This window comes from Orbicella franksi, chromosome 4 (genome assembly GCF_964199315.1).
Source record: "Orbicella franksi chromosome 4, jaOrbFran1.1, whole genome shotgun sequence".
NCBI classification, from domain to species: Eukaryota; Metazoa; Cnidaria; class Anthozoa; order Scleractinia; family Merulinidae; genus Orbicella; species Orbicella franksi.
Window position 1 is genome coordinate 30,353,947 of NC_138148.1, and position 20,854 is coordinate 30,374,800.

The window sequence follows — 20,854 nt, forward strand, 5'->3', positions numbered from 1 at the left end:
CATCAGTTTAAATGACAAAGTACAGAGTTGAATATATGGTGTTCACAAAATGCTAATTGACTATAAGAACAAAAGAAACATGACATTGTAAAACATGTATTACAAAGAAAGTTTTAAATTAACATGATAAAGTTGATGATTTAGTGTAGGTTTTTTCCCATTGAATATGAATAGCTTCTTTTATCTTAAGCTGGAAGGTGGTGGAAGCGTGATCTAGCCAAACATTATTGTAACAGCATTGATATTAAGTTAGTTTTCTCATCCTTTAAAATCGGCAACATGTTTGGTGTGAAAGATCCTATCCCTCGTGGGCTCCGTGTGGGTGTGGTATACAAGTTTTTGTGTGTGGGCTGTAAAAAACCACCCCGTATTTTTCCACGCGCGTACGTGAGCACATGTTGAGTGACAGGACCTCTCACATTTTCAAACACTTACATAATTCTCAGCAATGCCGCTCTTCATGCTCCAATGACTGTTTCAGTATCCTTGATCACGCCTCCACCACCTTCCAGTAAGTAACTGGTTTGGTTTTGGTTTTACGACACTCAGTTGAAATCCGCTCTATACAAGCGTGATAGACATTTTAATTAAGTGTGATTTCAAGGGTGATAGGTATTCAAGTCAATCATTATTACAAACGTGATAGGTATTTTTTTAACAAGTTAGGATTAACTAATTACTAGCTGGTGGCAAGTTTGACAATGTAGCGGGGTTTTAACATTTGTTTAATTTAAGGGCTCGCTGTTGTGTGTGTTTTGAAAAAGAGATGTTTCGTTTGCCAACGCGCCTTCCTCGTCCCCACGCCACACTCCACCGTGAGACGCGGTGCGCTTGGAGTTGACGGTTTTCCCGCCATTTAATGAGATGAGGCGCCTCGCACCTCTCAGAAGGCATAACAGGATTGGTTGAGAAAACGATAGAAATAACAGAAACAATGAACCGGTAGAGGTGCATGAAACAGGAAAACAATGAAATGCCACAATTTGAAGAGATGCGTGGCCTCTGAACGATATCCACAAGGCAGTTAACGCGCGGCTAAACCCAGACCACGTGCAGCGCCAAATCTAACCTTGTAACTGACGCCTCTCGTTGCGTGCTCCGCTATAAAAAATGATGGAAAAAATTTTTCGGGCAGATAGCAAGCGTTGAAAGATTCTAGGCTTATAGCGTGTAAACTGGCTCCAGTTAGAAGGGCAGAGAAGAAACTGGCTAAGAGTGAAGTGGTCGAGAGAGGAATGGGGTGGAGGATGGGACAGCTTCTCTCCTTTACTCCCGCTCTCTTTTCGCCTCATCCTTGGCTAGAGAGCCTGTTCACAGGCTACAAGGCTAACTAATCATAAACCATTTTCACGCCTTTGAAGAAGCTTAAAAAGATGTCGAGTCTTTATTTCTTAATAACGGTATAAAGTGAATCCAGAGACATTTCACCTTCTGTTGACTACAGCTGAAAAGCAAGTTTCTTCAAGGGCGTGCACATTTATCTCTATAGTTGTCATTTAAGTGTAATAAAAGTTCTTCAGCCTTTTTACTTAAAAACAAAGCAAAATGTATCTTCTTAAGATTTCCTCGCTTCCCACGCGGGTAGTCCCCTCCGCTAGTCTGAACTTCAGCCGTCTCTTCCCTTTACCCCGAGGGTGTCCCGCGCCCCCCTCGGGGTAAAGGGAAGAGACGGCTGAAATTCAGACTACTCCTCCGCGGACGTTTTTTGAGATGTCACGCAACGCTCCCCCTTAAGTAAGGGGAAAGTGTTGCGTGACATCCCAAAAGGCCGACCGCAAGCGCGCGGACCGCGATTGGTCAGAAAGGAAAAGGGATTGGGTTGATGCAATAGACTCCAAAAACAGCTATAGCCCTAAGCACATGATTGAAAACTACGTAGCTAATTCGAGAGCAAGCCTCTGTCCTCGAACGCCATTAACACTATATTCTATAAGTTCATCTTGGAACTGCACATAAAAGATTCCTTTGGAAAAGTCAAGCAATATTCCGACACGAGAATTTTCCATTTCCTTGTGCATGTTGTTGCTTGTACCAAAGACGATGGTGACAGCTGAAAATTGCTTCAGAATTTGGCGTTATTCAACGAGGCCTCCTTGAAAGCTGGTATCTTTTCCATCAAGAATAACCTGCAAAAAAAGAAATACAATTTGGAGGTGACAATGGCTTCCCACAGTTTTATCACTCGTAAAACTATTTTTTTCTTATTTTGAAAAACTTTAGTTTCAGTACACAAAGCACCCTTTTTCACCCCTCCCCCCTTACAATGTTACTTCTCGGCCTAAAGAAGCGTAATTTCTCATTTTCGCACTCCCACGATTCTAACAGAGGCGGCGGCATAGCGCGAGTACATCAAAAGTTCTCGCTCTTGGAATCTTAACACTCGCTCTCTGAATCTTCACATTCCACCGGTAGTGTGCAGAGTAACAGACTGTGATAGCAAAGCATTTTGCCCAAGAAAACAACAAGCAAACAAGAGCAAGGCCCTGCCAGTGGGCATCAGGTACAATTCACCAATCAGAAACAAAACGATAACGGAAGGGAATACCTCGCTCTCTCAGCCATCTCATCCCCAGACCACCGCGGACTGTACGGGTAGTCGGCCTCAAGTTTCTCGTATGGTTGGTTGTTTTTCTCGTGGTAAATTGACTGAAGGTAAAAGAATGGGGCTTCATGAGGAAAATTCTTGTCCAGTTCAACTGAAAAATTAAACCAAAAACAATGCTGATTTGTGTTTGCTGTTGAATGTTAATTTTCACCCCTACTTTGGTTTTTGCATTGTTACCCTTTAGGGACTGGTTTTAAAACTCATACTACTTTCTCTTGTAATAATTGCAAGTAGAAGTAAAACCAAAACTAATCGTGACTTACATATGTTTTCCTGGTCTGCACGAATTTATTTCGAGTTTTGATTGGTCACTGAATTGTCTGAATTAAAATTCCAGTTGGTTCCAGTTTTCCAACACTCCATTCCAATCAGGATTAAAATCAAAAGCTTTCCTGCACTAAGCATCTATTACACTTTTCCCGTGCTTGGCACCGATTACACCTTTTTCTGCGCTTAACACCGATTACCCGTTTCCCGCGCTTGGCACCGATTTCACGTTTTCCCGCGATAACCAATTGCATATTTTCCCGCGCTTGGCACCGATTACACGTTTTCTCCCGCTTGGCAGGCACCAATTATATGTTTTCCCACGCTTGGCACCGATGACACGTTTTCCCACGCTTGACAGGTACCAATTACACCTTTTCCCGCGCTTGGCACCAACTACACGTTTTCCCATGTTTGGCACCGATTACACGTTTACCCGCGCTTGGCACCGATTACACGTTAGTTGCATGCTGTCGCTTCCAGTTTGTTTCATTGCGTTATTTCGCTAGTACTAAGTTTGGTTTTCATGGTTTACATGTACACTTACGACAACAGCCACACTTACTATGAACAATACAGAAAAACCCTTGAACTTGGAATAGCAAGGAGAGCTTCATGAATCCTTCAGAATCGTACTCTAAAATAGAACTGCACAAAGAAAAGCAAGTATTAAACTTATAAAGAGGTGTGAGGGAAAGAATAGTTAACTGGAAGATGGAAACTGAACTAATTAACAATTAAAATTTTATGCAGCAGTTGTAAACATTGTGTATTCTGTAAAGAGCATAATTATATTGTTTATGAGAAAGTATTCTATCCTGTAAAAGAAAGGGACAACCAACAGTAATGGGAGTGAGTATTTCAACTTGCACATAAAAGTCTTACCTTCCAAATGCACTCAGAAAAGCTGCTATGTATTCTCTTCTTTTCTGAAACATTTGGCAAACTTGCTCAACCTACAAACCAAATTAATATAAAGCATTTTCAGAGAGAAGTAAAACAACTGGCTGGGCCTTAACTCAGCAGTTTGAACTTTCTATAGCTGCATGGAATGCTGTATTCAACCACAAGTGACCCCCCGCCCCTCTGCAGTTTGGTAAGTTTCTGCATCATTACATGTAATATTTGCCAAGTGTTGCCTTTACTGTGATATGTAGAACTGAAAAGATCTTCCATTGAATAAAACGACCAATATTTGTCCAACACTGAAGATGTGATGAACCCTGGCTGGGACCATCCTTGACACGTCATTCATTTACATTCCGTGGGTCAAGTGGGTAAGGTGAGACTGATAGTAACTGCTAGACGCACCTTTGCTACACTGCCACCTTATCTCATTCTCAACCTTGTTTGTTAAGTGTTACAAACCTCAAATAAACCAACCTTTTGTGCAAAAAGCTCTTGAATAAGAGGGAGGTACTCCAACAGACACCCATTCACCCCTCCCCAGTGGGGAATGCGAAGATTACTAGCTCCACCAAATGCCCTGCAAGGTAAACAAAATTTGAACAGATGATCCCTTGATCTCGACAAAGTTGAGCAACAACAATAAAAACACTCACCTTTCTACTCTTGGTGATAAAAGAAGCGTTGGCTTGACATTTTCTCCATTTAATGATGCATAAGATACAAACAAACATGCCATATCCTCTCCAGGACAATCCTTACAACAAAACACCAAATGATGTTAACAATGATAATTACCAATACCAAAGATTGCTTCAGCACAGAGGGCCTTCACAAAAACTTAAAGGACATTTGAACTTAAAACATTCTTGCCCACTATCAATGTGCCTTGTTTTGTTGCAGCCATTTTAAATGTTTTAAACACTGAAACAGTTTTTGTAAGGTTTCAGAGCTGAAAAATCTTTAATAACCACTCAGAGCTCTAAGACAATGGCCTGCATGTGCCGTTAATAATAATTAACTTGCACATAATTATTATTTTTGTCACACAGTTTTCTTTGATGTGCTTCTCCACCCCGTTATATAAAAATTGGACGACAAAAGAGGCTCTGTTTTCAGAGTGGTTTGTCCAAGAAAGTATTATAATTTTCCAGTTTCTTAGACTATAGTTTGTTATACAGTGAAATCCCAATTTTTCAAGCATCCAAGTGAAATGAAAATTGGTTTGAAAAACCAGATAGTTCAAGAAATCGGGGGTAAAATTACAGTGTTTGACTGAGGAGAGGGAAATGACTTTTGGTTCAAGTTATCGGGAAGTTTAAAAAAATGAGGGTTCAAGAAATCAGGATTCCACTGACGTTTATGGTTTTCATCCAAACAGCTCTTGGTGACAGTTCAACAACATTCCACTTTCACAGCTCATAGTCTGGACTTCACCATAGTGGGGCTTGGCAGTTCATGGCAAAAAGGAAAATTTGCACACAAACGTCCCTAATAGATACGTATAATGTAGAAATTTTTCTTACCTTTATTATATAAGGTGGCACCTCACTGAGGTCAACTGGAAGCTTGATCATGAAATTCACAATAGTGTCTGTATTCTGAGACAAAACCATGACATGACATGCTTACTAAAAAGGTGTTCAGTAACACTTTTCAGTTTTGATAAATCCATTTGTTTAAACTGTATGTTAGACAGTTCAACAGGGTGGAACATCTCCCGGTGACCCTTGGTTAAAGGTTACAGACTGTCCCAGCACAAGAAAGTTATTTCTGTGGCATGAAATTACTAGGATTATAACATAGCAAAGTTGCAAAGTCTAATTCAGTGTACATACACGTAAGCACACATTCACCCTCATGGCATGTGCAAAGTCAATTTTACTTTGCGAGGGAAATTTATTTTCATTGGCGATGCTAATGATATTGTTGAGTTAGAGTAAACTTGGCAAGTTTAGAGATAACTCAAGAGGCTAGAGTTGCTCTTAGCTGTGTAATTGTGACACTTTCTTTTGTTCTCTCCAAACTTCCTGTGTGCATCATAACTCACTGACGCATGCTAAAGCGCCTCTGCACCAGACTCCTCCCAGCCGGATCATATCACTCGCCAAATCACCCTTCGCCATTTGCATGTATAACTCAGAGGAGCTTGCTTGCAAGTTAGGGCATCCCAGGGACTGGGCTTGCAGGTGGTTTGACCAAATGATCCTACTCTTACCTGTTGACCCCTGATAACATGTACTTCAAATTCAGGGTAATTATTATCAGCTGCAAGTGTAGTATATTCAAAGTGAATCCTTGGTATTTGTTCCACTTGCTTTCTCTGGTGCTCTTTGTACTGGCTGACCAATTCATTGATCAGAATCACCAGGCTCTGTGGATCACTAGCATCCCAATTCTCAAGAGACTGAGGAAAAATGGAAACAAATGTGTTCAGAAATAATGTGCCTGTTGGTAATGCAAAAAAGTGCAATCCAGATCGTCCAGGACAAGTAGATTTTCCTTGTGGGCAAGTAATGTTTCGTTCTCACTTACCCTATGGGTAAGGGATCAGGCAAGTCGTCTGCCAACTAAATCACTAAAAGAACAATCTAAAACTGATAAGCAAAATTTAAGTGCTACTTGTCCAAGGGCAAGCTGGAATTCAAGTTTTTCAAACCCTGTAACAGTAATAAGACTGAGTAGGGTACACTTTGGAGAGTACAGGTGGGTAGTTTCAAATCAGATGACCAATTTTGAAATTGCGAGCAAAATTACTTTCTGAAAAGAACAGTCCTCTTCTCGATACAGTAACTATACATCAAATCAATATCAAATTTTGAGGTAAAAAAAAAGGGTTTAGGAACCTTATTCAAGCACAAAAGTCAGTAGCATTTTCCACATCATTTAAAAGCAGTAACGAAATGTTAAGAACAACACTATTAAAGTAGACATTATGGGTGAATGGTGTACGTGTCCAATTACAGGTATGCCTATAAGTTACAACATTTAGTGTGGAAGCCACATCAGCCTTAGCTGGTTTTCATGTGGGTTCTCTATCCAGGTTGAAGTGGAATTTGGAGTGTTGGTTTTTGCGGAGGGAGAAAAAAATGGCAACCCCAGAGAAAAACCCTTGGAGCAAGACAAGAACCAACTCAATCAACTCAACCCACATATGGCAAAAGGCTGGATTCAAACCCATGGCACAGTGGGGGGAGGTTAGCGCTCTCACCACTGCGCCATCTCCGCTCCCAGTTACCAGTTACGTGACACCAGTAACATGACAAACAGGTGTGCAGGGAACTCATTTTTTATAGATACAGTACAACAGAACTCACAAGTGTGACTGACTTTTTAGCTTACAGTTCGGTATTGACTGGCCTGTGACCAATATAACTGGTCATATGAAGAGCAAATCAGCAGCAATTTATTGGAAATTAAATTTAGCCCAACAAACTAGTCAAATATTGTGAGGAATACATCACCCAAAGACATTTAATAAAATACAGATGTGGCAGGTGCATGCCCTTCCTTAGCTTTTATCTTGTTGTAAGAACTGCTAACAGATCATGCCAACATTTACCAATCTAAACAAAATATGAAAATACACTATTAACAATATTGTGGCAAACATTTTATACAGAGGAGTACCTTGACTTCAGTAATATTAGGAACAAAATCCTGATCATGTAATCCAAAAATAAAATCTGGTGGAAAGTCTGGTTGTGCTTGGTTAAAGATCACCTCCCCTGTTATAAAAGAAAAAATGTCATTAAAAAACCTTAAACAGCTAAAATAAATAAATAAATAAATAAATAAATAAACAAATAAATTACAATATGAAGAGTTAGTTACATGTAGTTCTCCCCACACTAGGAGGCACCTCAAGTGTCTATACAGCCAACAGGGTTTTTGTAGTTTTGGTATCTCTATAGTGTGTAGAAAGGTATTCTACGAAAAAAACTGGATTCCGACATTTTAATGCCCTAAAATCTAGTTTTAAAGTTCCTGCTTCAGCCATGCCCAATGAAATTGACCATGAGTCAGTGCAAAAAAAAGAGTCTGGGTTTCCGAATGGGTTGTGACGTTAAGTCAGGAATTGCCAAATCCTGCTAGTTCAGGTCACTGCTGTTTCAGAAGTGGTGAGGAGTTTTCGTCGACAAAAAACAAACAAACTGAAGTTGGTGAAACAATGCAGTTTTCAGGCAAGCAAATTAAAAACATGAAGCTTTGAGATGTTCCTGAAGTGATGTCATTCATCGCCAATCTTTCATTACATGGTCAACTTTATTGGGCATGGCCAAAGCAGGAAATTTAAAGCTTGATTTCATGGCAAAAAAAGCATTGGAATTCATTTTTTTTGGTTTGAACCACAAAAACCCTGTGGGCCGTATGGACACTTTAAAGACAATATTTAGAGAGGAAGTGACATCAGCTATTGAAAGTCGGTTTTCATGCAGGTCACTCTTTCCAGGTCGTTGTGGCTTCATACACATGGCACTGAGTAACAGGTGTATTGGAGTGATATACAGGAGTCTTAAGGTCTGAAATTCACTTCATGATCCCTGATTTTATCAAGTAAACACATACAATACAAATCACTTAATAATATATAAAATATATATGATAGTGTAATTCATTACTCATGCAGTTAAAGTTACACAAAACAGAAGATATGAATGTTCACTTACATTTTAAAGATCTACCAGCATATGGTATCAACACCTTGAATCGATCGCAAGATCTTACGTTACCTCGAGTGTAGTTAAAGGACAAGCTGTCAAACAAATGTTCAACAAGAAACTGTTATGACAAAACTTTCGGTTGAAACTCAGGAAGTCTCGCAAGTTGAACGAAATTATGCTTAAATGTTTATATTAATACTGGTTGAACGAATCCTGATTTAAAAGTGCTCTTTTGAAAGAATGCTTCTTCGAAACACATTGTCGATGTTAAATATGTGAGCTAATGTCTACTATGTGACTAAGGACTGGCCTACCTTGTTTTCGGTTCGATGATTTTCGGTAATTCGCCACAGACACCCATGCCACCATTATTAAGCACGGCCTCTACAAATTTTGCAACGTCTGGGTGAAAACGTTGCAGCACATCAGCAGCCATAACTGCGTGAAAACAAGCAAAACTCAAAGCATTTTCGCGCTCCTACATTTCCGCCATTGTTTGGAAATTCAACCGGGCGTGGTAGACTGGAAACAAGTTTGCGGTATCACTTACATGATATTTACATAACAACAACATCCCTGAAGAGAGAAACCGCTGAGGGCTCTACTTAGTTTGGCGTGAAAATGGAGAATGCTTCGCCGATTTCGACTCTTTTCAGTCCTCCAAACAGAGTGAAAGGAATGAAGATCTTAAACAGAGAAGAATTCAAAACTGTCCTCAGCCTTCCAGCTCTTCGAATCGAAGCAAAGAAATGTTCACTTTTCTTGAAGAATCTAAGCCACTGCCTTCTGAATCAGCCACGCATGAGGAACATTGTCCCAGATTCAAGTGAAACGACGAAAAAAATTATTCTGCTACATCCGCAGAAACCGCTCAACGCGTTAGAAGAACCAGATCGAGAATTCGCTCAAACCCATGGAGCTGAAGAAACGACATATGAGTTGATTTCAGGTTACGAACATTGGACAGCTGAGCAAGTTTTAAGAGCAGTATTACCAGCTGATATCAGTGAAGTACCATCTTCGTTTGAGACAATCGGTCACGTAGCACATGTGAATCTGCGAGATTCGCAGTTAGATTACAGGAAGTTGATCGGTAAGTGACATCGACTCATGGGAAGCGACTCCATCTTTAAGTCAATCAAAGTACATTTGACTTTGTGGCATTGTATGATGCTGGGGTGGGATGGTGTAAGGAGGGAAGGGAGGCAGAATAGCGTCGGGGCAAAGCTTTGCAACGTCATTGTCTGGTGTTGTAGTTATTTCAAATTTAGTGTGATATTTGGCCAATTTATTATATGGCTTGTGTTTGTAACCAAGATAACATGCACCCTGATTGGCTAATGTTAGGGCTTTCTCCCACAATGTTCACAGGCAATTACAGGCTTGCAAAAACAAAGCATACAGCCATATAACAAACAACTTATTAACCTTGAATATTCGGTCTTTACAGGAAAATCTCAAACCTCGGCCTTGCTGTATTGATCTCACTGTTGCTCGGTCGATATGGCAAGGTCTACATTGGAAATTTTTGCATAAATACCCCACTCTTGGTCAATAAGTTGTTAATATCAAACATTTAGCTTAATCACTATGTATACAGTCACTGGCTAACCCACACCAAACCTCCAAAATATTTACCAGTTGAGGTCATCAATTTGATAAATATTGATGAAGAACCTGACTTTTATTTTGAATGTTATGTTTTTTTAAAAGGACAAGTCCTATTGGACAAGAATTCTCCTCAGATCAAAACTGTTGTGAACAAGACAAACACTATTCATGATGTCTTTCGCTTCTTCAAGATGGAAGTTATAGCAGGCGAGAAAAACTTATACACATCTGTAAAACAAGATGGCTGTATTTTTGAGTTTGACTTTTCAAAAGTGTATTGGAATTCCCGTCTTCAGACAGAGCACAGTCGTCTGGTTGAGTTCTTCGACTCTGATGATGTAGTGTGCGACATGTTTGCAGGAGTTGGTCCATTTGCTATTCCTGCTGCAAAGAAAGGATGCACTGTTTATGGGAATGATTTGAATCCTGCGTCATATGAAGCACTGTTAAAAAATGCAAAGCTTAATCACGTGGAAGATAAAATACACGCCTTTAATATGGATGGCAGGAACTTTGTGAGAAAAATTGTTCAGCTTTCATCGCCGTCATCATCATCATCATCAACTGAACAAAGCCTCCATGAAAATGGTAGTAAGACCCTGAAACCATTTACTCACATTGTCATGAATCTGCCTGCTAGCGCTGTTGATTTTCTTGACGTTTTCCAGGGTCTTTACTCTGGATGTAGAAATGAAGTGCTTCCAATGATTCACTGCTATTGCTTTTCCAAGTCCCAGTCTCCTGGCGAAGATGCCAAAGAGCAAGTGGAGAAGAAACTGGGAAGTAGACTTTCAAGCCAGTGCTATATTCACTGTGTGCGTGACGTCTCTCCAAAGAAGGTTATGGTTTGTGTTTCATTTAAGTTACCTGAATCAATTGCCTTTGCTGATGTCTCTGAAATGTGCAACAATGATTCCAAAAGACTGAGAGATGATAGTGGTAAGTTGTAATGAAATTCTTGTTGTGTCTGTTATTTTTTACAGTGGTGTAATAACTAGTTGAACCTCTTCAGAATGGCCACGTTGGGGACAGGGGAAAATAACCATTGTAGAGAGGTGGCTGTTTTGGGGAGGTAGGACTGTAATATGACACCTGTCTTTTTGAGGGGTGTAACATTTTTATATTTAAATAATGCTTATTGTAGCATGTAAATATGTTACACAATCAAAATAGATTGATAAAACAGAAACCAAACAGAAACAGAGACCAACGTCGCATGGTAGGGATCAAAAATTATTTTCATCACCTATTGCAATAACAATGGAGTTTTGTATGATGCACTGTTTATCAGTTGTTAATTAATTGGCCGTTGGCAAGAGGTTATTTTGGCATTTGGGACATGCCTTTGTCACCGTTGCCATTGTGGAGAGGTTGAAATAAGAGTGACTGTATGGACTGGGTGTGGGGACCAGAAAAAAGTGGCTGTTGTAGAAAGGTTGCTGTTGTATTGAGGTAGCTGTTAGTGAAGGTTCAACTGTACTAGTATTAACCAGTATGAAGGAGCTGTGATGGGCTGGCATCCCATCCAGGGAAAGTAACAATGAGGCCAACTGCTTCACGTTACAGAAACCAGCTGTAAGTAAAGGAACTGATTTGAAAGGTATCTGTCTTCTCCAATCCCTTAGATTGGAAACCTTGTAACCATTTTTTTTTTATTTCTTCTTTGAAAACTCTGGGGAACATAAACATCACGAAACACAGTTGTATTGTGTAGCCAATGTTTAGTACTACCCAGTAACATGCAGTCAAGTTTCCAATGTTTTTGTCTTTACAACTGTTTGGGAAAGTTTGCATCAGGCCAAGTGGCTCAGACAGCTGGAGCTTACCCTGGTTTCCACAGCATTAAGTAATTAGGAGTACAGTGGAACCCCGTTAATACGACCACCTTTGGGCCATGAAAAATTGGTCACATTAATGGGGTGGTCGTATTAAAGGGGTTCTTTAAACAAGAAAATGACGGACTGAGCTTTTTTATGGGCCAGAATAAAGTGGCCGTAATAACGAGGTGGTCATGTTAACGGGGTGGTCGTAAGGTGGGGTTCCACTGTATTTCTACTCTCCCCTGGGTGGGATGCTAGTCCAATGCAGGATTACTCCCCAGTGTTGCATTTGCTGGCACCCATTTATTTACTTAGGCTGAGTTGTTCAAAAGCGGGTTAACGCTGACCCGGGACTAATAGTTAACCAAAGTTTTTATTTTTCTTGTATGAAAATGTTTTTTACTGCTTATGTTTTGTGTAGAACTCAAAACAGAAGAACAAACAATATAAACAGAAGACCTCACCGCAAAGTTACAAAACTGAAATCAAAATTCTCACTAATCTTGGGTTAGCTTAGTCAGGCTTTGAACAACCTGGCCCCGGGTGGAGAGAGGCACTGTGAGAGTAAAGTGTCTTGCATAAGCAAACAACACAGTGTCCCCGACTAGGGCTTGAATCTGGACCACTTAATCCAGAATACAGTGCGCTCACCACATCAAACTTTTACTCCAACTATCTGCCTGTTTTTAATTTTGTAGATGAGCCTGTGAAAGCCGCCAAACAAGCAAAGTTGGAGCTTGAGTTATAAGAGAACTGCAAGTAATTGAATCTTGTCAAAAGACAAAGTATACATAATGCTTGTTCATCTGTTGTTTTTGTTTTTTTTTTCTATTTTAATTTCAAGAACTTTTTTCATCCATTTAAAACAATACATTTAAAAGGACTTTGCTTCTAGTTGCTTTGTGTCTTAAAGGAAATTTTCACTTATTCCACTACAGCCTGTGTACCACAACACGCACGGCCTGTCATCATGTGTTAAATGTTAGTCTTTCTTCAAGCTTTATTATGCAATATTTAACTTTTTACTTGAATCATATTTTACTGTGCAATACATCGTTTCAAGCCGGTGTCAGCTACATTACTTGCAAAAAATTTCGGACGGTTTTAATTTCGGACAAAAAAGTGTCCGAGAATAAAACCGTCCGAAATTTGTAAGCGTCCGAAATATTTACAGTACAGTAAAAAAAAAATTAAATAGCTCCAAAGCTCTTCGTTTCTTTTATGAGGCGAACTCAAGTTGAGACACTTCTTGACATACATAATGATGATGTATGCATGTATCTGTAAAACCTGGAGGGGGCAGTAAAACTATCATTTTCACAGATGTTGTTTCAGTCTAATTCGTGTTTTGTAGGCGTAAATTTACTTTAGCTGTGTTTAGTCATAGTGTCCGAAACTTTTGTCCGAAAATTCTCCAAAATGATATAAAAAGTGTCCGAAAATCAAACGTCCGTGCATTGTTGCGCGTTCCTGGACGTGAAGAAGCTGGTGCGTTATTTTGCGTTCCGCGAAAAGGCGAGAGCGCTATTTCTCGCTACGTAAAAAGATCAGCGCCTTTGCTGAGCAATCCCGCGTACTTCGGATGCACTGGCCGAGTAAACTGTGGACACACTGAATCATCGGCCAGAAATGTTTTCCTTTTGAACCAGATGCGGAAATCTTGCACAATTTCGCCACACGAAACATCTCTCGGTGGGTTGATTTTCCCAGCCATTTTCCCAGCCATTTTCCCATATTATTCCACCACATATGGGATTCAGAGCTTTCAATACTGACGGATTTCATTCGTTTAAAACATTTTCCCTTGGTCTGTGTAGCAGTCGCTTCGAGGACCACCAGCCCCACAAAAAAGAGCGCACAAAGCATAGAAAGAAGAGAGTTGGGGATGAGTCGACTCTTCTCGTTCCAGGCTCCTTTTTTACCTTGATCGCCATTGGCGCTCCTGTCAGGCTTGTTTCACTCACGTGTCTAGTAAAGCGCGACTGAACACGGGAGTGTATCCTAATATTTCCAGCACTGGCCAGCAATGCGATTCCACTGCGCGGACGGCTTCCGCGCCGAGGTGAGTCCTCCAAGCATCTATCAGGTTAGATGCGTTATTCCTAAGCGTGCCATACTCGTGAGTGTATCCACGGTCACGTGACTGATTCGTACCGTTGACTAAATACTTTCTCACTTGATCTGTCATTAGAATGCCAGCGAAATCAAACAATTCTTGTGAAGCGTTTAACGGTGAGCTAACAAGGTCCTCGTATCGAAGAAGCCTGTAACGATCGGGTAGCCTTCCCTCAGCCGACAGAGCGAAACGAAGAGATTGTATCGTACTCGAACAGAACTTTTGCACAAGAGTTGTAAAAAGAGGGAAGTTGGTAGCGGCTGTGTTGATAGCCGACTTGTTTAAACTCCAGCCTACTCGGTCCATAGAGGCAATCACAGCTCTTGGGTCGCGCATTAACTGAATGATCTTCAATATACCGCCACCCGAGGAAAGCAGAGGCTCAAGACGATCTACCTCGAGAGAGGGTAAGCGATGGGCCAGGACCTTGACAACCGTGTGTCCGTGAAGCGCGCAGGAAAGTGATGTGATAAGAGGATCCAAGTCTTTGCAATGTATGAAAGTCCGGTTATTTCTCGCATTTGTTATAGTTTTACAATAGGGCGTAGTCAAGGCACGGCTGGAGAAGCGATTCAGCTGGAATTGAGACATGAACGACAAAAACTCTGTTTGTTGCTTGAACCTGCAGTTGAAGATGTCGCGTAGCAGTCTCATCGTTGCATACTCGTACAAACTCGAGGTACGCATGGACGTGAGTTGGAATGTGATCAAAGGTTCGTAGATGTAAAACACTTCAGGATGGCTGTTGAAAATCTGTCCTAGAAATGAAGACCCTGTTCTTCCATGTGCGATGATCAAAACGTTTGTTCTTTGAGTTGTTTTGCTTGAGGATTGAAACGCCACAAGGCTCGTATACCGAGAGAGGGCCCTTAGCGCGATACACGCCGTGACTCCTAGTGCAACAAGGGCCAAGATCCCGGGCACTCTTTGAGGTTTTGCCATGCAACAAAATTTCCCAGATGTGCCCCTTCAAACGCTCGTCTAGATAGAAAATTGGAAATTAGAGTCGAACACACAAATAAACATTCTCTGCAAACTCGATTCTTGGAGTCCTTTCTGTCCAAAATGTCGCCGCGTCACGGCCGCCTTTAAAACCATTTTCTGTTTGAGTGTCTGTACACAAAACTAATTTCTGCATACATGCCTTATATTGTTGTATTTTCACTTTTCTTTTTTTCTACTGCCACAATACAGTGCTTTCTGGAATTTTTGAGCTAGTAACACTTACTGTTAGCCCGGAGACCTAGACTCAAACAGAGAATGGTGTGCCTGTGACGCAACTTTAAGTACTTTGTTGCTATAGCGACCCTTGAGTAGAAACAAGCGTCTTAAACGACTGAAGTCTCCATGGTAGTTTTAAAATACCAGCAATTGTCCGTTTGAAAATTAGGTCGATTGGCAGCATTGAGGTTAAAATTCGTTCGCTTGTCAGTAGTATTATCTGGGCTCTTGAAAACAATTAACAAGGTTTCTTTTGGCAAGAAATTTCAACCAACCACCTGCAGCGAGAAAATTTTCCAACGATGAAAATTATAATGAGGTCAGATCAGGTCTTCAACGAAATCTGGAGACTGTAAGTTTCTCCGTTTAGGAGACCATGTGGAGTTCAACAGCTGGGAGTTATTTTGCTCAAATCCACGCTTTATTTTTAAACGTATAGTACGACAGATTTCAATTTGTCCAGATCAGGCTGTTGAAAAGATTCTTGGAGCATGAGAGAAACCTTTCAAAATAAAGTAATGTTTATTTATCAGTATTTTTCCCCGTTGCCTCTGTCTCTTGAAACTGGCCATAAATCTTAGCTTTTCCACCGAAAATGCTATCATCAATACCAAATGAAAACGACACTTTTGTTCAAGCTTCATTTAGTTTGAATGTTTTTTTCGACACTGCAAAGATCACGAACCTTAAAGTGCGTTCATTTAGATGGGGAGCAAAAATATATGATTAGTGGCCTCGTCAAAGTTCACATGCAGTTATCGAATTTCTGTTCAAGATGGAATAAAAAAAAACTTACCCACGGTGTTTCAGCTTGGCTAGATGATAAGCGAGGTCAGGTTGTTGGACTTGGACGTTTCGGTTCACAAATCTCTTTGGATGTTATTTTCTTCTTGTTAAGTCAAAGATTGACGCCTGTTGACCCGAGTTGTTTTTCTGACTGCCAACAGGTATGAAACCACCTGCAGCCGAGTCAAGGACCGTGAAAAGTCATCAGTTCCGGCTGGTACTAGCACCTTTATACAATCTTATTTTCTCTCTTTCATTTGTGTAAACCTGTAGGACATTGATTGCCTAGTTACGTCACCGAAATCAATAGACCGTGAAGGCCTGGGGGAAAGCTGTACAGAAATGAGGCAAGGACATTGATACAATCAAGCGCGAAACTGAACCATTACCTTAGGTTTATGAACGTTGACGGAGTCTTCAAACGGAAATAATTCAGTGAAGGATTTGGAATGTCCGTTGGGGGGGGGGGCACTCCTATGTGAAAAGGTTGGAGATGCTTGTCGTCTCGCGTGTTCATGACGAAACACCATAATTTTTAGTCGCCAAGGTATCTTTTAGGGTTATACTCGAAAAAATAACAAAAAAATCTTTCGGGGTTTAATTCAAATTTTCCGACAAGCATCAGTTCCCCCCCCCCCCATCCCCCGCTGGGTTGGGGTGTTCAGGGCATTAGGGTACAAGATGACGCTGTCTTCAGTTTGATAAGACGATATGCGTAGATGAGGATGCTAAAATATTAGTTCTCAGTTAATCCGGCGATTTTCAGCTATCGGTAAATTGCACATCTGAGATCTCATCCTCCGCGAAAACATCCACGCAACGCAGATTACCTTGGGAGGAAGGCCTTTAGGTAAACGTCAAGTCTACATACAAGCCAAGCAGCCCATCAGATCGGAGCTTATCCAGGTTTCTGTAGCATGAAGCGACTAGGAGTGTTTTTACCCCCCACCCCGCCCCCCCCCCACTGGATGGGATGCTGGTCCATCGCAGGGCTACCCCTAGCATTAAGTTCGGCGGTACCCATTTAAACACCTGGGTGGAGAGAGGCACTGTGAGAGTTAAGCGGTCTTGCACAAGAGCCCAAACACTTCTTGGCCAGGGCTCGAACCCGGACCGCTCGATCAGGAGACGGCGCACTAACCGTGAGGTCAATAAGGCCTATAGGGGATTAAAAACACTCTTACACTTCATTCTCTCTTGCATTTATTTATTACGTATTACATATAATACTACACAAGGTGTATCTGAGCGTACAGAGCAAGATATTTCGTTTTTATTGTCCAACTGAACTAAGTTAAAAACAAATGACATTATATATTAGCAAAGTAACAGAATCCGCTGTGCAGACGGCTCCTACTGCAGACTCGGATTCTTTCTTTGCCCAATGTTCGTGACAAGCCGACTATACACGCAACCTCGTTTCCAGAGTCTCTCTCTTCCCGCTCTTCGGGCAGAGAGACCCTGGGAACGAGGTTGGACCACACGTTATTTAGCAAACAGTGACAATACTTTTTGCAGAAGTTTGGAAAAAAAAATTCGTATATTTGCGTTACTAAATCTACAGTTGCTCAATAACATCAACTTGCAATTATTAGGATTGCAAAAACAGTGACGGGTCTCCCAAGTTCAAGTTGTATTTTGAATAAACTGTCCGCTTAGGCCCCTCTCCCGTCAATCAGTTCAGCTTGACGCTTAGCTGGCCTTTATCCAGTCACCTACAAGCTTTGCAACGTTCTGCAACAGAAACAAGACAGCAGTAAGAAAACAGAGATAATCTAACACGGAGTGGAGATTGTACTCATCGTAATTAACAATGATTTTCGTTCCTCTACCCAATACCTACACACACAAACGCTGGCAACTTCAATTCATGAGCCAATCAAAACTCGATGTAAGAACTGGTAACCCGTACAAAGCACAGGAAGATTCATTAACTCGAATCTTGATTGGTTGAAGTAACAATATGTTTAGCTGGGTCTAAAGATGCACCAATTTCGGGAACCAGTTGTACAATTCGTTAATAATTTTACAAGGAATGGCCCAAACGAAATGGTTTTGTTTGGTCACTTAAGTGCGCTAAATAAACTCCTTTACAGAATGCATTCTATAATTTTCCTATTTGGACCGGGCTTTTTTTAATCTAGGACCGGGGTGGGCCCTCGCCCTTCAATTGTTAGAGCTTTTTTAAACTATGGCAATGAAACCTGGGGATTTATAGTTCGTCCATGCAGAAATATTTTCCAGTTTGAGATCCTTAGCTTGAAATGACGACGTCGTACCAATAAAACACCCGAATAGGCCCTCTTATATCACTTACATAGCTAGGCAGAGATTTACATCTGTAACCTGTTGTAATTTCTGGTACACCATGACCTTTAGTTTTCTCCGAGAGAATGTGCAACAAAAATTATACATTCGTCATGGCTACCTTCCAAATACGTTGCCGACCACGACACTGAACTAAATCCTTTTCTACAAGGCGCGACGCAAGTTTGGTGACCAGGTTTCAGCGTCAAACCTGTGTTGTTGTCACGGGTAACTAGCTCCGTTTCCAGTGGCAACAGGTCGGCCTTTGACGTCATTAGCATCAGAAACGAGGATAGTTACTTGTGGCAACACCGTGATTTTACAGTAAGACCAAAACTTTGCCACCAAAGCTCCGTCGCGCCTTACTCAACTAATAATCGTTGTAAGAACAGTTTCTAACAACTACAGGATGGTCTAAAGGTTAACAAACCTTTCTTGCTTGAAGCAAAGCCGGCGGATCGCTGGGTTGATCAGAGCCCATATTGGCACAATGAGACGTACCGGGGATAAAAATGGCCAGCTCCGATGCGCTTTGGTTTGTGAGTACACTTAACGCATGCCAAGGGTCTATGGATCCTGTGATAGCAAATGCAAAAAAGCATTAATAAAAACGATTTAAGCCGGATATTTCTAAGACCTACCCATCAAGAACGCAAGAGGGCAGTATGGCCGAGTAGGGAATGAGGCGAAACGAGAAAAATCTCTCGTGCGCGCTGTGATCATGTCTCGTCCCATTCCCCTTCGGGCGAAAGCGTCTCGCCTCATAATCCCTGCTGAATACTGAGAGAAAAACAGACTGTCAGTAGTCTAGGTATTTCGGATCTCTCATGGTTTCTGGTAAACCAGGCTAATAGGACTCGACAAAAATCGCCTCGATATAATGGGTACTCGATATGCCATGAAGACGTGACTCGCTCAGAAAACGAGACACGTTTGAGAAACATTCGGAAAAACGAGACTCGTTTCGAATAACGAGTCTTTTTCCGAACGAGTCTCGTTTTGAAAGTCTCGTTGAAAACGAGACACGTTAGGAAAACGAGACACGTTCGAAAAAGAAAAACGAGACTCGTTCGGAATAAGTTCGGAATAACGAGATTTAAAACGAGACTTGTTCGGCAGAGACTCGTTAAAACGAGACTCGTTCGGCAAACGAGACTTATTAGCAAAAATACTTCGTGAAACCATTTTCGTTTGTGAAGGGAGCCTAGTTAATTATTACGTTCATTGTCTTTTCATTAAATTAACAACCCGACTAATTGATTTTGCTTTTAATTTCAATGTTAATTGTAAATTTTAAATATTAAGCAAAACGTTTTAGTCGCAGTCTTACAAACGATATAAAGGCAACCAGAAACTGTAACTTTAAAAATTCTTCACCTTGAAGCCACTTCAATTGTTATGGATGGTGTCAAAAGCCTTGATAATTTAACAAATGAAACGCGAAAAATTTTCATCTCCAAAAGGAAGTCTGAACATGGGGCGCGGAAGGGTTTATTTGAAATATGTAAGTGTCAGTTTCATATTTGGCAACGTTTTTTTTTAGTTCATGAATAACTAAGAAATTGATTGGCCAAATATTAATAGCTTGCTTTAAATTGTTGTACTAGAAACTACATCATGAAAGCTACATTGTGTAATACATAAGGTAAAGAAATAAAAGATGATTCTAAATCAACATTCTTATCCATGAGTTGTGCCTTTTTGTGTAAACCTGTAGGACATTGATTGCCTAGTTACGTCACCGAAATCAATAGACCGTGAAGGCCTGGGGGAAAGCTGTACAGAAATGAGGCAAGGACATTGATACAATCAAGCGCGAAACTGAACCATTACCTTAGGTTTATGAACGTTGACGGAGTCTTCAAACGGAAATAATTCAGTGAAGGATTTGGAATGTCCGTTGGGGGGGGGCACTCCTATGTGAAAAGGTTGGAGATGCTTGTCGTCTCGCGTGTTCATGACGAAACACCATAATTTTTAGTCGCCAAGGTATCTTTTAGGGTTATACTCGAAAAAATAACAAAAAAATCTTTCGGGGTTTAATTCAAATTTTCCGACAAGCATCAGTTCCCCCCCCCCCCCCCCATCCCCCGCTGGGTTGGGGTGTTCAGGGCATTAGGGTACAAGATGACGCTGTCTTCAGTTTGATAAAACGATATGCGTAGATGAGGATGCTAAAATATTAGTTCTCAGTTAATCCGGTGATTTTCAGCTATCGGTAAATTGCACATCTGAGATCTCATCCTCCGCGAAAACATCCACGCAACGCAGATTACCTTGGGAGGAAGGCCTTTAGGTAAACGTCAAGTCTACATACAAGCCAAGCAGCCCATCAGATCGGAGATTATTACGTTCATTGTCTTTTCATTAAATTAACAACCCGACTAATTGATTTTGCTTTTAATTTCAATGTTAATTGTAAATTTTAAATATTAAGCAAAACGTTTTAGTCGCAGTCTTACAAACGATATAAAGGCAACCAGAAACTGTAACTTTAAAAATTCTTCACCTTGAAGCCACTTCAATTGTTATGGATGGTGTCAAAAGCCTT

At 40.8% G+C, this 20,854-nt stretch overlaps 4 protein-coding genes across 4 annotated transcripts in view; 1 reads left to right on the forward strand and 3 right to left on the reverse strand.

Annotated features, from left to right (window-relative positions):
* Positions 1-1,365: 1,365 nt before the first annotated feature.
* LOC145483881 (BRISC and BRCA1-A complex member 2-like) lies at positions 1,366-8,966 on the reverse strand. The gene is made up of 11 exons (XM_081462441.1): positions 8,757-8,966; positions 8,449-8,534; positions 7,409-7,506; positions 5,997-6,185; positions 5,305-5,379; positions 4,435-4,535; positions 4,256-4,358; positions 3,758-3,828; positions 3,438-3,520; positions 2,546-2,696; positions 1,366-2,126 (listed from the first exon to the last, which is right to left on the reverse strand). The coding sequence occupies exons 1-11, from the start codon at positions 8,876-8,878 to the stop codon at positions 2,063-2,065; spliced, it is 1,143 nt and encodes a 380-aa protein (XP_081318567.1). The 5' UTR covers positions 8,879-8,966; the 3' UTR covers positions 1,366-2,062.
* An 82-nt stretch (positions 8,967-9,048) lies between these two features.
* LOC145483878 (tRNA (guanine(37)-N(1))-methyltransferase-like) lies at positions 9,049-13,820 on the forward strand. Its single transcript, XM_081462438.1, has 3 exons — positions 9,049-9,535; positions 10,156-10,992; positions 12,572-13,820. Exons 1-3 carry the CDS (start codon positions 9,064-9,066, stop codon positions 12,619-12,621), a joined length of 1,359 nt encoding a protein of 452 aa, XP_081318564.1. The 5' UTR covers positions 9,049-9,063; the 3' UTR covers positions 12,622-13,820.
* Positions 13,821-13,823: 3 nt separating this feature from the next.
* Positions 13,824-15,747, reverse strand: LOC145483882 (carbohydrate sulfotransferase 1-like). The gene has a single exon (XM_081462442.1). It carries the CDS (start codon positions 14,929-14,931, stop codon positions 13,834-13,836), a length of 1,098 nt encoding a protein of 365 aa, XP_081318568.1. The 5' UTR covers positions 14,932-15,747; the 3' UTR covers positions 13,824-13,833.
* A 1,194-nt stretch (positions 15,748-16,941) lies between these two features.
* The window catches only part of LOC145483877 (thymus-specific serine protease-like), a 14,820-nt gene continuing 10,907 nt past the window's right edge, over positions 16,942-20,854 (reverse strand). The window contains exons 9-10 of the mRNA XM_081462437.1: positions 18,734-18,879; positions 16,942-17,730 (exon numbers count right to left, since the gene is read on the reverse strand). Of these exons, the coding sequence (XP_081318563.1) occupies positions 17,689-17,730; positions 18,734-18,879 (188 nt within the window). The 3' untranslated portion in view covers positions 16,942-17,688. The remainder of the gene's footprint in view (positions 17,731-18,733; positions 18,880-20,854) is intronic.

Coding starts and splice junctions, on each gene's coding strand:
- LOC145483881 (XM_081462441.1), bottom strand. CDS start 8,878: ATGGCTGCTGATGTGCTGCAACGTTTTCACCCAGACGTTGCAAAATTT. Junction 5,380..5,996: donor ATGTTATCAGGGGTCAACAG/GTAAGAGTAGGA, acceptor GTTTTGTCTCAG/AATACAGACACTATTGTGAA. Junction 2,127..2,545: donor GAGATGGCTGAGAGAGCGAG/GTATTCCCTTCC, acceptor CTTTTTTTGCAG/GTTATTCTTGATGGAAAAGA.
- LOC145483878 (XM_081462438.1), top strand. CDS start 9,064: ATGGAGAATGCTTCGCCGATTTCGACTCTTTTCAGTCCTCCAAACAGA. Junction 9,536..10,155: donor AGATTACAGGAAGTTGATCG/GTAAGTGACATC, acceptor TTTTTTTAAAAG/GACAAGTCCTATTGGACAAG. Junction 10,993..12,571: donor AAGACTGAGAGATGATAGTG/GTAAGTTGTAAT, acceptor TTAATTTTGTAG/ATGAGCCTGTGAAAGCCGCC.
- LOC145483882 (XM_081462442.1), bottom strand. CDS start 14,931: ATGGCAAAACCTCAAAGAGTGCCCGGGATCTTGGCCCTTGTTGCACTA.